Raw genomic sequence first — 14,686 nt, 5'->3', positions numbered from 1 at the left:
TAATAATAATAATAATAATAATCCCAAATTATTATTATTATTATTATTATTATTATTATTATTATTATTATTATTATTATTATTATTACAAGCATAATCATCAACAGCAGCATCATCATCATCATCATTATTAGAAATTGTTCAGATTCTCACCTGCAGAGTGGAAGGTGCTGAGTCACTAGTGTCTGTCAGTCCGGTCCCTCTTGGGATACTGGACACGATGTACCTGGAGCCCTTTGGCACTGGCTGTCTCACCACCATCTTCCCTTTCCTGGTCTCTGCCAGAAACAGACTGTACCAGTAGGCATCGTTGGACACCAGGGTGGAGTCTGCGATGGTGGAGTTCCTCTCACTGATCACACTGTTCCTGCAGGGAGGAGCCGCTTTGCTGGCGTTGGGCTTCTGACACTTGATCACGATGGTGACCAGAATGGTGATGAGCAGCAGAAATGACACCGAGCCCAGGCCGATCACCAGGTACAGGTTGAGGTCTGAGAAGATGTCGTACTCCAGAGGCACCTCAGTCATGTCAGAGTAGGCCTTCACAGCTGTCTCCATTGTGGACAGCTTGATGGTGACTGTGGCAGACAGAGCAGGCTCCCCGTTGTCCTTGGCAACAACAACCAGTCTCTGGTGCCGTGGATCTCTGTAACTGAACATCCTCATGGTGCGGATCTCTCCGTTGTACTGGTCCAGACTGAACAAGCTGGCGTCGGTCACCTGGAGGAACTGGTAGGTGATCCGAGAGTTGTGCACTGAGTCTGTGTCTAAAGCGATCACTTTGGCAACCAGGGAGCCTTTATCAGTGGATCTGGGGATCTTCTCCTCCACCACTGAGCCGTGGGCTCTCCACGGAGAGACGATGACCGGAGCGTTGTCATTCTGGTCCACAATAATGATGTGCACCGTCACGTTGCTGCTGAGTGGAGGAGAGCCAGAGTCTCTGGCCTCGATGTGGAACAGAAACTCCTTCTCGATCTCATAGTCAAAAGTCTTCAGTGCGTAAAGATTTCCGTTCTCTGGGTTGATGGAGAACAGCATGGACATGGACGTGTTGGCTATTTCCTTCTCCAAGATGAAATAAACCAGATACTGGTTTTCATGGAGGTCAGGGTCAAACGCAGTCAGGGAACTGAGCAAGGCTCCAGGTGCATTATTCTCCTCTACACGTATAGTATAAAATGACTGAGGGAACTTTGGGGAATTATCATTCACATCCAACAAATGTAAATGTATAGTTTCGTTATCAGTCAATGGCGGGGTCCCTGCATCTGTCACAATCAGCGTGATGTCATATTCTGGTACTGATTCACGATCAAGAGGTTCAGATATTATAAGACTGTAGTGGGTGGGTCTGTCTGATGATTGGTTAAGAATAAATGGCAGGTTCTGATTAAGAGATAAACTCACTCTACCATTTTCCCCTGTGTCTCTGTCACTTATTCCCACCAGAGCAATGACGCTTCCCACTGGGATGTTTTCATCCACTGTGTTTTTGACAGACTGGATGGTAATCTCTGGGTAATTGTCATTCATGTCAGTCACGTGGACGACTACTTTGCACTGGCCGAGCAACGGATGCGCTCCTTTGTCTCTGGCCTCTATGTGCAGCTCATAAAATTTCATATCCTCGTAGTCGATCGTACCTTTCACGCTTATCTCGCCCGTGCTCGGATTCAAAGCGAAGACGTCTTGCGTTTTTTCTGACGTATACAGCGTGAAGGAGTAAACGATCTCCGAGTTCACGCCTTCGTCCAGATCCGTAGCGTTAAGCTTCGCCACCAATGTTCCAATAGGTGAATTTTCTGTCATATTGATGCTATAAGCCTGCTTGTCAAATCGCGGTGGGTTGTCGTTCGTGTCTTGCACTCTGACTGTAATAGCGGCCGTGCCAGAGCGCACAGGGACCCCGCCATCCACAGCGGTTAGAATTAAATTATGAACGGGAATTTTCTCTCTGTCCAAAGACTTGGTCAACACCAAATCGACGTACTGAGTTCCGTCACTGCCTGTCTGAATTTCAATAGTGAAATGTTCACTGGCACTGAGCTTATACGTCTTAATAGTGTTTATACCAACATCTGGATCCACCGCATTCGGCAGAGAGAATCTCTCACCCGGTGTGGCCGACTCTGAAACGTCAAGATCTACTCTCTCACGTCGAAAGTGAGGTGCATTGTCATTTATGTCCGTTATTCCAAGTTCAATGTTAAAAATGCGTAATGGGCTTTCTATGACGACATCGAGCTTTAAGAAGCAAGATGTTAATTTGGCGCAAAGAAATTCTCTATCCATCTTCTCCACGATGTACAATTCCCCAGTCTTTCTATTGACATCTAGATATTTTTTGTTATGGAAAATGTCAAGTTTTACCTCTCGTTGTGCCAAACCTCCAAGTTCAAGTCCCAGATCCGCAGCGAGATTGGCCACGACTGAACCCCTCTCCATCTCTTCGGCGATGGAGTACCGTGTTACAGACAAAGCGCAGGGCCATATTGCACACAGGACAAAGACTGTGGGCCAAAGATGCATCATTTCGTCAGCAGCAATCAGCAGTTACAGCTCCTATAGGCAGTTGTACATTTTAAAACGTATAAAAATATATCGAAAAATGCGAGATCCCTGCTGTTATTTGTAAACGAAAAAATTCTGTCTCCCAGAAAGCTGTGTCCGATACACCTCATATGGATGGGTGTGTCATTGCTTATGAGGGGGTTGTTTCATTCTGCAGTGGTCAACAGTGACACAGTGTGGCAGAGGTGGTATAGTAGTATATAGAGGGTGGTGGTGTATATATATGTATATATATATATACATGAAATCCCTTTTCAAATATTGTTTCTCTCAGTATTTAATATTAGAGTCATTAGCTTATCAATTACTGCTAATAAATGGTATTTGCTGATTTATGTTGACAAAAAGGAATCTGGGAAGACAGATACACTGAAAAATATTTACTCACATGCTTTAAAGGCTTGAGGAAAAGACAGTGAAGGCTCTGAATACATGGAGGAGGAAACAGTGAATGTGACTGAACTTCAGCTCATTGTCATGTGCACGGTAACACTGTTGGGAAAAGGTTGCATCCTTGTTTCGAGGGTCATCAAGAAGCATGCAAAATCAATTTGCAATCAGTTGATGTCTAAGCTAAAAGAGAACTCACTTGCATAGTGCAAGTATTTCTCTCTTATCTATGACTGTTTCAGTTGCAATTTACGTTCATAAAACTTTCCCTAAAAATGCAGACATCAGACTCGTATTAATTTAGCAAGTGTGAATGTAATTGTAACATAAATAATTTATTCTTAGGTTTATTTGAACGTAAAATTATTGGATGAGTATAAAGGAAACCCTTAATACTAAGAATTCAAGGAATATTGAACACAAAAGTATGAATTATATGCAATTTTTAGTATTAGTATTTATACAAATACAAATTCACTCACGTTTTTTTTTAACATTGACACAAAGTTTGATCTAGTTCATTAGATATAGACAAATCCATATTTTTATCTGCAAAAGTGTCTCTCTTATGTTATTTGCTGTCATTTATATTTAATTTGGAGAAGGAAAATAAACGTTTAATTTAAAAAAAAAAAAAAAAAAAAAAGGAAACTTCCCAGGGTATTTTAAATATAATGATTTTTCATGAAATGTTTTGCCTAATTCTTTTTATTTTTTGTAAAACGATCAAGAAAACATTTCACCAACTCCATACTGTCCATACTGTCTATTTGAGGTGCAGTGACTTTTACTCAATGATGCTCTCTGCTGGCGAAACTTGTCACCGCCCTTAAAAATTGTGCAAATGCTTAACGTAGTATTTCTGATAAATAGAGTAGAACAATAAATAACCCCAAAACATTGCATTACAATATACGTCATAGTAAATGCACAGAGTGCATTATTAATTGCGGAATAAAAGTATTTTAATATTTTTATGCCAGCATGTAAATCAACCACATACCACATGAGTTTTGGAGTAGATCTTGAGCCAGACATCACGGTATTTATTTTTTATCTTTCCCTTAGAAAAAAAAAAGGCACATTTGAGAAGATATTCAAATTAAATAAATTAATCTTCCATTCAGTGTCAAAGCTATCACAGCAGTAAGTTGGAGCTATAGTTTATTTAATGTGTTCACTTATATGAAAGGTCACACTTACAGTTATTCTAAGTAAAAGTATATTTTCAAGAGTTACCACATTATTTTTTTATGGAAGTATACGTTTAATTTTAAAAATATTAATGATATTGTATATTTTTTTCGATGTGGAAAATTTCTAAAGATATTCATTTTACCAAAACATTGGGACCTAAACCTTTTGCTTTCCTTTTTTTCGCAGTAGTTTCAATGGATTTTTTTTTTTGTTGTTGTTATTGTCTGTCAGGTGCGCGTAAGTATTGAGGAGTTTCTCAGCAATATGAGAGTCGACATGCTGCTTCAGCGAAGACGTGTCACATGTGCCCTCTAGTGGACAACTGAGAAAACTGCGCTTTGTCAGAAAAATATCCTCTGACTGAAAAACAGTTTCAGCACCACGGAAATGGACAGCTCACAGGGGCCTTTAAAGTGAGGGGTTTTTCGATCGTGGCTCGCAATATTGCTGAAAACATTGTTGTGTTTTAGATGTTTATTTTCTAGGACCACACGTAACCTTTCGTATTTGAGAATACCATTGAATGATTTTTAAAAACAGGTATGCTCACTCGAGTGTGACAAAAAACACTGAGTTCATTGTGGCTGCAGAGAATCCGGAAAAAAATATGCATCCAAATCGGAACTCTGTTCTGTTTTCAAGATAGTAAGTTGAGCTGACCTAAAAACGGTTGCTCCTTTAGCCGTCCCAGTGGAGCGCCTCACCAGAGGTTATCCTGCTCCCCTCGTTGCTCTCTATGGACCCCCATTCGCCTATTAACAACGACCTAATTACACTGTTCATCAGTGGGCATGGCCAAGTCTTATCTGTCCATGATAGGAACTAATTCCCTCTGAGGTAGATGTAAAAGGGCACTGAGAGAGATGTCACATGCCCCTTAGCTCAAATTCAGGTGTGACATTTGAAAGCGAGTGCTCCAACACCCACCCAATCCCACTCTCATCTCTTCCCCCATTGCTTGTTTTCACGTTCGTCGTCTTAATTAAAATGGTATTTCGAGAGAGGAGGTTCTGTTTGTTCAGTTAATGAACCCCACTATCCTCTGCGGGCAAATAGAAATGCAAGCACTCCAATTAGCATATGTTAGCATTTTACCACGCTTATTTTCCATTCCTCCATAAACTGGGAAACAGCTTACAGAGGCAACAAAGGATTTGCACCTTTAGAAGAGGCCTTAGAATCATACGGTGGCACTTTTTCATTCTAAATATAATTGACTGCAGCTGATTGGGGAAAAAAAACTGAAATAATTTTCACATATAGATCAATTGGCAGTTTTGTCAGTATAAAAGACAATATGAAAAAAATAACTTTATTTTCATAAATGTATACAGTAAATATGTAGGTAAAATCCACTGCTTTACGGCTGTCTGCATCGTGTGGCAGCTTGCATATACATTACCATACTACTGGTCATATTCATACAAGCTATGTTAGCGAACAGACATAGAAAAATGAAAATGTTTTTCAAAAACAAGAATAAAAAAATTGAAGGAATGTGCAAAACTATGTTTCATTAATGCTTCCTCAGAACGTTTTGGATGTAACCGCTGCTCCAGTTTGATTGTCTAAATAATAATAATAATAACAACAATAGTAATAATAACAGGACAGACGAATATAGTGGCCATGTTACAGTGGCATGTTACACACAGACACATCAGCCTTCAGTTTACCCTCAGCATTTCTGGAGGGAAGGTGTTTTATAATTTAGCCTCAATGGTGAAACACATATTCTCCATTATCGAACCACTTGTAAGTCATACACCTATTAATCTATGTACTGAATGTCGAAATATCTGTCATTTCCATTGTCCAGTCAGACACTTGTTGGCGAGTCAGTCATTATACAGGTCGTTATTTATAATTGCAGCCTCTCCCTGCGGGGACATCTGAAGACGCCGCTTCTTGCCAAAGGTGGAGAAGGAATTGTGGACGTCAAGCTCACTCCGCTGCACGGTGGGCCTCAGGGTGCAAAAGCCTGACGGCGTCCCAGGGATGTAGACGTTGTGGTGGTAGTCAGGTGGCGGGTGCGGGTGAGGGTGTGAGGGGATGGGTGGCTGCTGTTGCTGGGGAGGGGGCGTGCACCGAGGTGTCCAAGGCCGCGAGGTGACTCCGCTGGAGGAGGGAGACATCTTGTAGTCTGCAGTGTGGCAAACGCAAGGACCAACAAGGAGCTCATTTCACGGTGTTGAATCTAGTGTTCATTAAATCAATTGCACTTTCTGACATACACAAGTAGAGGGCTAAAACAAAAATACAAATCAATAAAGGTATGTCAAGTCGCTATGAGCAAGGATGCAGCATGCTTGTGTGCCACTATTAAGACAAACAGATTAACTGGAGGACGAACTTAACAGCTGCTATTTCAGTGGCATGATGTGAAAACGCTCTCAGAAATAAGTGCGAATGAGACGGTGGACTTTGTTGGTTTGCCTCTCACCTTTCACACCCCTCATGTGCGTGCCCCAGGTCCAGTACTGCCCAGGCGTCATGGAGGTGACGTAGCTTTCGGGGTCTGCGTGCATGGCTTTACGCATCAAGGTGCCATCCATGTTGATGGAATTGTAGCTGCAACAGTGACACACCAGATGATGGCACCAAGCTTCACTCATTAGTAGGTTAAACACCCTCTTGAAAGCAGTGAATGCACTGGATGCTAAATGTGAGGTTATGCTCCACTATACACCGTCTATTGTTCATTCATTTGGTTGGCTGGAGTTTACCTTTTGATGGAAGAGTTCTGATTCTTCGTAAGAGTCCAGTCTGTGTTTGGCTGCTTCAGCTGCATGAGAAGAGAGAAAGACATATTGATTCTAATTTGACTTTTTTATTATTATTATTATTATTATTACTATTTTTAATAAAATGCCACAGTCCCAAATGTTTCCCTTCACAACAGGCGCACATCAGTCCACCTCATGGCCAATGACGTATGCCCATTCACCTTTCTTGCATCAGCAGAGGTCAGTGATAATGGACATGAGTTGCAGTCTATCTTTGTGTTCCTCCTGAAATAGACATGACGTGGATCGTGGCTGCCACCTTGTGGACATTCATGCTAAGCAAGCGGTGATATATATATATATATATTATTTTTTTTTCTTTCCTTTTCTTTAGCTACCACGTCTGGCGCCTGGTTGGCCTGTAATTCTCTGCGGAGCAGCAATAAGTAGGAAGAAAAGCGCGCAAGTGATATTTACTTCCGGTCTGAGCATCGTATTATGGATTCCACGCTCTATTAATTCATTTTAAGTTGTTAGCAAGGAGAATGCGACGTAAGCATATTATTAGAATCGGTATTCAAAATACTCTCCGCGCAGCTATGCACAAAAACCAATTAGAACCCCACCGGGATGAGAAGAAACGTGATTTCAATCTTCAAAGGGAAGCGTGCGAGGGAGGAAATTAAGAAAATTACACACGTCATTGTTTTGTGGATTTTATGCATCATTTTACATTAATGTTTGCCTGATGTTCCTCGAGCAAGGATTTTAATTAAAAGTCTCAGAGAGAACCTTGGAAAAGTTTGCCCTCCTTGCAGCTGCAAATAACCCGAGACAGCTCCGTGCACCGGGACGCGCACGCACCTGTCCTGCGCGTCTTGCACGCTTGACTGTGTGTTTAATCTCTTTTCACCCTCCATTCGTCAACTTAAGCAGCGCGCGCGCGAGCGCGTGCATGCACTTGCACCTGCTTTGCTTTGCTTTGCTTCGCTCTGCTTTGTTAGGCGCTCGAATGGCTCCATTGTTATTCGCCTGCGAGATCTCGTGCGCTGCCGACGACCTCGCGACGGCTCACGTGGACGCGCCGAGGGACGCCGACAGGGTGAATTAGTGCGAGCCAATTAACGGCAGGAAGGACACCCGCTCCTGGAGGAGAGCATCGCTGCAGGCAGAACAATCACCGTGACCTCAAAATCCCTCTCGTGGCCAGAGGTGTATATGAGCCAGTGACCGACATGACATTCCTCTGTCTGTGCGTCTCGCGGAGTCGGGTTTCATGGCTCCAGGTCTTTGTGTGTCTGCGATTTCTGTGAGGCGACAATTGAGCAACAAGACCGTGCGTGTGTGCGTGTATATACGCTCCGATGACTCGTCTGTGACAATGAGGAAAGGCGTTTATTTTTTTCTGAAGATGTCCTGCCTCTGTAAAATCCCCCTTTCTCTCCTTGTCTTAGGCGCACGCGCGCGCGCACACCTCCTCTCGTCACCATCCCCGTGCAAACAAAAATATGAAGCGCCTCTCTCTTCCTCTCTCCTTGCGTCCAGTCAGAGGACAACACCGGAGCCGATCTACAGGCGGCCCACGTTTTCAGCCCAGCCGTGTCCTTGCACCCCCCCTACCCCCCGCCTGCCCCCCCCCCCTCACACACACACACACACACACACACACACACACACACACACACACACACACAACCCTCCCAATCCACCCACTTCCTCATGAGCCCCCCCTCTCCCCTACCACCCCCCAACCCTCCTCAAAAAAAAAATAAAAAATAAAAAAATACGGCCATTTGCCATTTTTCATCAATAATGGACAGCGTCCTCTCCACCCACACACACCCCCTCCGGAGCGAGCCACGTTGTGCGCACTGTGATGGTTCGACAGTGCTCGTGCCCTTGAGGCGTAGTTAGTGAGGTTATCTGTCCTACATTGTTAGTTTGAGTACAAGTGGGGCGTGTTTCACCGAGCAACTGTCTGTGAGGCCAAGGCGGACGGATTCAACAACTGTCATTCACCTTGTCAGTCACGCATAACCTTGACATTTCTGTGCACACCCATGTGGGCGTGCTGCAGCAGGTGTGTGTGTGTGTGTGTGTGTGTGTGTGTGTGTGTGTGTGTGTGTGTGTGTGTGTGTGTGTGTGTGTGTATGCGTGTGTGTGTGCGTGTGTGTGTGTGTGTGTCATACTTGCAGTGAAAAAAAAAATAAGAATCTGGAAATGGCACTGGATGATATTCATCTCGCAGGTCCCAAACTATAATTAAATTCATGAATTATTTAAAGCTTTTCCCACTTGTCATTCCCTTTTCTTGGCACAGGCGTGTCTTGATGACATCTGGAAATGTTACCAAGAGCGGACAGAGGAGTCAACTTGAACGTCTCCCCTCCCTCCGTCCTCCCGCGCAGTTAATTGATATCTCACTTTATTCCGCGCAGGATGAGATGGCGCGCTATGCGCACAGAATATTCCCCGCAAAGGAATGGGCTCTACACGTTCATTAACATGCCAATTAAAATTTAATCTCGCGTCGTCTCTTTTCGATTCCCCTGTGCCAGACATTACCACGGGCTGCGCAGTTGGGATGCATTACTGGCATGATTAGAATAAGCAGACGGCACAACACGCTGCGTAACACACTTGGGACTATTAGTAAGAGGGCTACACCTCGACCTAAACTGAGTTTAAAACTGTCTGATGTGATTTGACCTTCATGGGTGAATGTCACACTCTAGATTCTTTTATTTCGATTTTTTTTTTTTTTTTTTTTTTTTTTTAATTATGAAACTTGTTCAGGCAGTGAGTGACACCGCTGGTTTTAAATGATCAGCACACATGATGTCGCCTCCTTTGTCGTACCTCGTTGGGAGTAGTTGCTCCGTTGTTCACAGACGCGCTCCGGCTCTGCGAGTTCCACGAGTTTTCTGCGCTCTTCGCCTCGTTGTTCCTCGGTGTGCTGCCGGGGCTGCACGGCTTCAGAAACATAAAGTCACTTTTTGCAGATTCGGGAGTCAGGCACACTTTGTAACAGTACGACTGTGATAGAGTGCTGTTTCCATTCACCTCCATGCAGTTCGTGGGCACTTTGGCCGCGGATGAAATCTGCAGGTTGAGGTTGGATTTTTTGAACACCTCCGGCGGCGGATCGGGCTGGAAGCCCCCGCAACAGCAGCAGGCGAACGGGGGGAGGTTGTAGCCGCTGATGGTCTCTCTGTCCTTGTAGCACTTCACGGCAGCGAGCACGATAATTGCCACCAGGAAAATTAAAGATATGGTGCTCAGTGACACGATCAAATAGAGGGCGAGGTTCGAGGGGGGCTGGGGGCTGAGTGTGAGGTCTCCGAAGTCTGACAGCGACTCGGGCACGCTGTCTACCACCGTGAAGATAATGGAGACGGTGGCGGAGAGCGGCGGCTGCCCGTTGTCCTTCACCAGTATAACTAGTCTGTGTCTTGTGGCGTCTCGCTCCACTAGCCGGCGTATAGTCCTGATTTCCCCCGTGTACAGCGCCACGCTGAACAGCCCCGGGTCCGTAGCCTGCAACACCTGATAAGACAGCCGGGAGTTCTGCCCCGCGTCCGCGTCCAGGGCTGTTATTTTGGTGACCAGGTAACCGGCGTCTACGGATCGTGGCACCACCTCCGTGGCCACACTGCCGTTTTTGGGTAGTGGGGACACGATGACGGGTGCGTTGTCGTTCTGGTCCAAAACGAAAACGTTGACCGTCACATTGCTGGCGAGAGGAGGAAAGCCGGCGTCTTGCGCCTGCACCAGGATCTGAAAGTTTCGAAGTTGCTCGTAATCGAATGAGCGCAGTGCGTAGATATTGCCGTTGTCCGAGTTGATTGAGACATAAGTGGACACGGGCATGCCCTGGATCTGACCCTCGAGAATAGAATAAGACAGATAGGCGTTCTGGTTAGAATCGGGGTCGAAGGCACTTACAGAGCAAATGGAAGCGCCCGGGGCGTTATTCTCGGTCACATAAACAGTGTACGAAGGTTGCGAGAAGCGCGGGGGGTTGTCATTAATGTCAGACACTTGGACAAGGATGGTTTTCCTGGTGGAGAGTGACGGAGAGCCCAGGTCACGCGCCGTCAGGGTGATGTTGTACTCGGACACAGCCTCTCTGTCCAGAAACTCGCTGGTGACCAGAGTGTAGTAGTTTTTGAAAGAGGAATGCAGCTGGAAGGGGACGCTGCTCGGAATCTGGCAGTCAACGTTGCCATTCTCCCCCGAGTCCCGGTCCATGACACTGATGACGGCTATCACTGTGCCGGGCGGTGCGTCCTCCTGCACAGGGGTGGACACTGATGTGAGGATAACTTCGGGCGCGTTGTCGTTCACATCCAGTATGTCCACCAGCACTTTGCTGTGCACCGCCACGGCCGAGGGTCCCCGGTCTTTTGCCTGCACATAGAGTTCATACACGCTGGCTTTCTCGTAGTCAACGACGCCTTTCACTCTGATTTCTCCAGTGTACGGGTCGATATTAAACAGTTCGCGCACCTTGAGGGGCGCGTGGCCGCTGAACGCGTAGGTCACCTCCCCATTCGAGCCCTCGTCCAGGTCCGTGGCGTTCAGCTTCAGCACCAGCGTCCCTCTCGGTGCGTTCTCCACCAGGCTCGCCCGGTACACGGAGCGGTCAAACACCGGCACGTTGTCGTTGGCGTCTAACACCGTGACAGTTATCAACGCCGTCCCGGAGCGCTCCGGCGAGCCGCCGTCAAAGGCGGTCAGAACCATTTCGTGCTTTTTCTGCTGCTCCCTGTCCAGCGGGGTGTCCAAGACGAGCTCGGCGAACTTGCTTCCGTCGTTGCGCGTCTGGATGTTGAGGATGAAGTGCGCGTTGGCGCTGAGCTGGTACGAGCGCAGAGAGTTGGTGCCAACGTCTTGGTCTTGCGCGCTCTCCAGCGGGAAGCGGGAGCCGGGCGCCGCCGACTCCGTGATGTCAAGGTTGAATTCGCTCCACGGGAAACTGGGGGAGTTGTCGTTCACGTCTAAGATCTCCACTTCCACTCTGTACAGTTCTAAGGGGTTCTCGATCACCACTTGCAAGTGTAAAAAACAGCCCGGGCTCCGCTCGCACAGCTCCTCTCTGTCTATTTTTTCATTGACGAACAAGATGCCGTTCTCCAAGTTCACTTCTAGGTACTGCCTCTTTGCGCCGGAGACTATACGAAAACGGCGGGCTGACAGCTTTGCGACATCCAAACCGAGGTCCTCGGCGATGTTGCCCACAAAAGCTCCGTGCTCCAGTTCTTCGGGGATGGAGTACCGAATCTGAGCGAGGACCAGGTCCACTACACACGCACACAGAAGCAGACATATAACGAGCGCCGTCACCGGCACCCAGCTGCCTCTGGGTAGTCTGCGATCCATCTCAGCGGCGTGCGTAAAAGCGGCTCACCAACACATCTTGCACCTAAAGTGCAACTAGAAAGTACATCCAGTGATACAGTTGGTCCAAAAACGCTTTGAAAAAAAATAAAAAATAAATAAACTGTGATATTCAGACCTTGGTATTAATCGTCTATACCGTCAACTTTGAAGGGCAGTTAAACTGTTAAGGGGGAGACGGAAGCGGAGGTGGGAGCGCTTTCCAGCGCTCTGCCCCGCGCGCAACACTGGTGGTGTGTGAGCGGAGGATGCTCGTGCTTTGATTTTCCAGTGTATTAGACGCTCGGAGGAGCTGGTGGGGAGGTGCGTGTGTGTAAGGGGGGGAGAGAGAGAGAGAGAGAGAGCGAGAGAGAGAGAGAGCGAGTGAGAGAGGTGGACGCAGCTCCTCTCACTCATCCTCTCACTCAGCCCCGTACTGGAGAACGCCAAGTGCGACTCTAATTACTGTCGACGTTTAACCCTTGCACATCCGCATGTCTGCTCCTCTGACCCAGTGAGGAGACGTGTGTGTGTGGGTGTGTGGGTGGAGGGAGGGGTGGGGGGGGGGGTCCAGCTTGACACCAGACATAAGAGTCACATTTGGATTACATGGGACGAATTGTGGGTGGGAGTCGTTTTCTAGGCTGTGTTAAACAGATGAGGATGGACAAGGATTTGTCACGCAGTGCCCTGTAGACCACAGCATGACAAGTACAGCTATCATTATCTGACTTGATTTATGACCAGATCTATTAACTTCTATTGCACATCTGGCAGTGACACTATATATATATTTTTTTAAAGTATACTAAGTAAAATTGAAACTGCCCACCTTGCCCTCAACTGGCCCAGTGGCCTTAGACGGGGGGTTTATGATGCATTTAAATGAAAATCCTTAAAATAAACAGTCCCATTCAATAATTATCAAATTGGGTTTAAAGAATATTCAGTGGATCAGGTTACTCATATTTAATCATCACTTAAATGAGCAAAAGCCACATTTTGGCACATGAATGATAATACGAGCGGGCAAAACAGTCACACAAATACGCATTACAGGAGTTTTTAATCACTCGAGTTGTCTGGAACACGTGTAAACATAATCAACATAAAAGCAATGTCATAAATCCCTCATCATACTCGCCTATAATCAGGTATTACAGACGGGATTAGACAAATATCTCATATAGCTGCTGAGGTGTTTGCAGTTTGGTGATGAGACAAGAACGATTGTTTTCAGGCACTGCGATCTCTTTCTGCAGAAAAAGAAGAAGCGTTGACATGAGCTTTGTAGTTGATAAAGGACAAAGAGGACGAGCCTGGGCTTCTTTATAGCGGCACATGTTTAATCTATTTTCCCTTTAATCCCAGTCAGTTAGACGCCCACTGAGCCATAGAGAGAGGGAAGGAGTGGATGAGACACAAGCTGAAGGATGCCTTTGTAAATTCGGGTTCGCGTCCAGACAGACACGAGTGGCATGTTAATGGGACGTGAGACGGTGGCTTGAAATCAGAAAGTCTCTTCTTGGGGCCTGACGACACAGCCTTGGACTCCCTCCCAGGCAGAGGCGCGCTTGTTAGTCAGGAAAGAAGGAAGGAGGGGAAGTAAAGAAGGAGATAAGTGAGGAAGTTGCAAAAACCAAATATTGCTATCCTCCAGGGGCAGAATTTACTTCTACACTGGATGCTGCTGCAGCTCCCCCCCCCCACACCCCGAAGGCTGTGTTCTCCATCGAGAACCATGTTGTTGATGGTTGGATCTGCAGGGGGAATAATCAGGCAAACCGAGCGTCGAGGGTGTCTGTTGCTGTTGTTGTTGTTTTGTCAAAGAGGGCTTGTGGGAATACACAAAGTGGAAGATGTTGGTTATTTGTGATACTTGTCTTTAATGAGAGAATACCACTCTGTCTCTGGCTCCTAAGGCTGCGCTACAATATCCACTCTTTGACAGTGTGGGGCAGGGCAAAGGTCACAACACACTTCTCAATTGAAAGAAAAACAAAGTCATCGCTAAAGAGATCATTGTGGACTGAGATATTAATATCACTTCAAGTTTTTGCCAGCAACAAAGACTTCCCTGACATATCTCTCAAGCTGCCTCCAAAATGCACCACCCTCCCCTTTTCAGGAAAAAAAAACCCTTCAAATCCCCAGGTTTAAATAAGCAGAAAACACAATCTGCTTGCAGACTTAACCTCAAGCAGATGGTTAAGCTTCTCCAGAAATGATTACATTTCTCGAAAAGGAGGGGAAAAAAACCATCACCACCACCACCAGTTCCATTGCTTTTCTCTTCTTTTTAATTAACGGAGTGAAGGATTAGTGTGCAGCTATCCGGGATCAAGCGTTCTCCGACGGAAGAATACAAATGTTTTGTGATAAATAATCCCAAAGCGCTGCGGTCGGCGGTCCCGCGGTGC

At 46.1% G+C, this 14,686-nt stretch overlaps 2 protein-coding genes and 1 long non-coding RNA gene across 5 annotated transcripts in view; all 3 read right to left on the bottom strand.

Moving 5' to 3' along the window:
• Positions 1 to 141: 141 nt before the first annotated feature.
• pcdhb (protocadherin b) lies at positions 142 to 2,674 on the bottom strand. The gene has a single exon (XM_076046528.1). The coding sequence runs from the start codon at positions 2,533 to 2,535 to the stop codon at positions 142 to 144; it is 2,394 nt and encodes a 797-aa protein (XP_075902643.1). The 5' UTR covers positions 2,536 to 2,674.
• A 2,785-nt stretch (positions 2,675 to 5,459) lies between these two features.
• On the bottom strand, positions 5,460 to 12,785 carry LOC142901975 (protocadherin-10). 2 transcript variants are annotated; one of them, XM_076046724.1, is made up of 5 exons: positions 9,951 to 12,785; positions 9,747 to 9,860; positions 6,888 to 6,946; positions 6,605 to 6,732; positions 5,460 to 6,304 (listed from the first exon to the last, which is right to left on the bottom strand). In XM_076046724.1, exons 1-5 carry the CDS (start codon positions 12,267 to 12,269, stop codon positions 6,000 to 6,002), a joined length of 2,925 nt encoding a protein of 974 aa, XP_075902839.1. In that variant the 5' UTR covers positions 12,270 to 12,785; the 3' UTR covers positions 5,460 to 5,999. The 2 variants fall into 2 exon arrangements, with proteins under 2 accessions (XP_075902839.1, XP_075902838.1); XM_076046723.1 differs by having other exon boundaries at positions 9,747 to 12,785.
• Positions 12,786 to 13,313: 528 nt separating this feature from the next.
• LOC142902041 (uncharacterized) overlaps positions 13,314 to 14,686 on the bottom strand; it is a 43,350-nt gene continuing 41,977 nt past the window's right edge. For both annotated transcript variants that reach the window (XR_012929033.1, XR_012929034.1), the window contains exon 4: positions 13,314 to 13,522. This is a non-coding gene — a long non-coding RNA (uncharacterized LOC142902041). The remainder of the gene's footprint in view (positions 13,523 to 14,686) is intronic.

The sequence above is a fragment of the Nelusetta ayraudi genome, unplaced genomic scaffold (assembly GCF_046127955.1).
Source record: "Nelusetta ayraudi isolate G7.1 ecotype Tasmania unplaced genomic scaffold, CSIRO-AGI_Nayr_v1 ptg000090l, whole genome shotgun sequence".
Classification (NCBI taxonomy): domain Eukaryota; kingdom Metazoa; phylum Chordata; class Actinopteri; order Tetraodontiformes; family Monacanthidae; genus Nelusetta; species Nelusetta ayraudi.
The sequence above is the reverse complement of the archived record's forward strand: the minus strand, read 5'-3'. Positions and strand labels throughout refer to the sequence as shown.

Bases quoted from the DNA above. Each gene is read 5' to 3' on its own strand.
- pcdhb (XM_076046528.1), bottom strand. From the start codon at position 2,535: ATGATGCATCTTTGGCCCACAGTCTTTGTCCTGTGTGCAATATGGCCC.
- LOC142901975 (XM_076046723.1), bottom strand. From the start codon at position 12,269: ATGGATCGCAGACTACCCAGAGGCAGCTGGGTGCCGGTGACGGCGCTC. The intron at 6,947-9,746 runs GTACGACAAAGG...CTTCTCATGCAG, and splicing joins GAGCAACTACTCCCAACGAG to CTGAAGCAGCCAAACACAGA. The intron at 6,733-6,887 runs GTAAACTCCAGC...TCACTGTTGCAG, and splicing joins CAGAACTCTTCCATCAAAAG to CTACAATTCCATCAACATGG.